Source organism: Morone saxatilis, unplaced genomic scaffold (genome assembly GCF_004916995.1).
Source record: "Morone saxatilis isolate NCDOM2014 unplaced genomic scaffold, NCSU_SB_2.0 Contig22, whole genome shotgun sequence".
Taxonomy (NCBI): Eukaryota; Metazoa; Chordata; class Actinopteri; family Moronidae; genus Morone; species Morone saxatilis.
This window is the reverse complement of record NW_023339785.1, coordinates 8,531,691-8,533,572: the sequence shown is the minus strand read 5'-3', so window position 1 is coordinate 8,533,572 and position 1,882 is coordinate 8,531,691. Positions and strand designations below refer to the sequence as shown.

Below are 1,882 nucleotides of genomic sequence, written 5' to 3'. Positions count from 1 at the left end.
GTAATATATTTCTGTTTGTAACATTATCATTCTCCAATAAATGGGAACATTCCCCAGAGATATGTCATTGTTGGGCATTCACAACTGGATACATGCTAAGAACATATGGTTATTTCCGTGATTAATCAAGCCTCTAATCAATGTCAAAAATAGCGATCATAACAAACAACATAATAAAACACCTTCGCCTGAAGTGACATCTTCAAATAGCTTGTTTAATAAACAGTCCAAAATCCCAGGTATTTACAATGATATGAAGTAATACACATATAACTAACCATCCACTTTGGCTGTGATTATTTTTTTGTGGATCAATTATTTGATTAATGAGCTAATTGTTTTAATGCTGACGATATCCATTTGTTGCAGATCATGTGTGAATAAGATAAACTAAAGTGAAGCATTTAACATCATTAAATATATAACTTTCCCCAATTCCAATGATTCAAGTTAATGATGATAAAGATATTACATTTTCAAAAGAACAATGTACGTAACTAACAAAGACAAATGATACTTGAAGAGTAATTTTTTTTCAAAATAAGTTTATTCAAAACAACTGCTCATTTAAAAGAAGGTTGGTTTAAATGCAACACAGTTCATGTCATAGACAGGTCTTCCATGTTTTCTTTATTAATACAATAAACAAACATCTACAATTATTTCTTATTTCATCATTTCTATAAATCATATATGAAAAAACTGGGAAAGAAACAGGCGACTTGATAAAGATTCAATCTTCTGTAACACCAAAACCAAAACACCTGCTTGTAACAGATATATTTTCTGAATGTATACATTGTTGAAAAGGAGGGAAGAAACAGGAAACAGGTGGATCACTGCCAGAACTATGTTTCAGTTCTCTGCCTTTGTAGCCAACACCTGCTTATGTCTTTACAGTCCAAGTGACAGTTCAATGTTTTGTCTTATATTGTGACAGAGTTTAAAACAGTATGCTGAAAATGTGTTTATTTCTGTGAGCATTCATGTGAGCAATCAAGTATGAAGCCAACTTGGTCTGCCCACTGATTCATCTTGAAAACACAAGATATTAAAGCAGTTGGACGATAGGACAATATATACCATGAGCAAGATATATACTGGCAAGATGATGTTTTCATTAATGGGAAAACTAAACTCCATTAAAAGAAAGACATTATTGAAGTTCAAGAGAAAATGGTTTGAAAATATCCTGTCAAAACCAAAATTAAAGACATATATGCATATTAAACAAAGGTATGGCCATGAAACAACAATATGTAACATTTTGCTTATCTAGAGGCCAAAATCTTCAGTTGCACAGTAGAGAACTGGTATTTCTCCTCTGGCAGGCTATCTAATCACAGCTTACACTTATTAACAGTACTGAACAGTAGATGATTGGTCAGTGATGTTTTCATTTAGTTGACGTAAATGTTTGAATATGTGATTGTGAAAATGTACTGAACGGTTTCTCTGACTCCTATGAATTCGTTATCTTGTAAGTCCATGTGCGCTGGGCATAGTTGCGTGACACAAAAATAAAAACTAAAGTCATTCATTATATCCATAACACTATTTTAAAATGACTTATGCCTTCCTGTGTGAAAGAGAGTTTTATCCAGGTTGACCACTTGTATATAGCACTAGACGAGACATCATTTAGTCCGCATTTACCTGAACAGAGCAGTTGGTGAAAACTAGTGTGCAGGATGGCAGCAGGACAGCCAGAGAGCGACGCAAACTTGGAATGGGATCGTTCGTATCCGGCGTCTTGTTCTCATCATTGCTGTTATCTCCACCTTCAGCTTCCTCATTGGCCTGCTCTTCTCCTCCTCCACCACCTCCACCTCCACCACCTCCTCCTCCTCCTCCTCCACCACCACCACCCTCCCCCTCCACC

At 35.5% G+C, this 1,882-nt stretch overlaps 1 protein-coding gene across 1 annotated transcript in view; it reads right to left on the bottom strand.

The window, feature by feature from the left end:
• Positions 1 to 528: 528 nt before the first annotated feature.
• Positions 529 to 1,882, bottom strand: part of LOC118333574 (F-box/LRR-repeat protein 12-like) — a 3,900-nt gene continuing 2,546 nt past the window's right edge. The window contains exon 4 of the mRNA XM_035669279.1: positions 529 to 1,823. Within this exon, the coding sequence (XP_035525172.1) occupies positions 1,642 to 1,823 (182 nt within the window). The 3' untranslated portion in view covers positions 529 to 1,641. The remainder of the gene's footprint in view (positions 1,824 to 1,882) is intronic.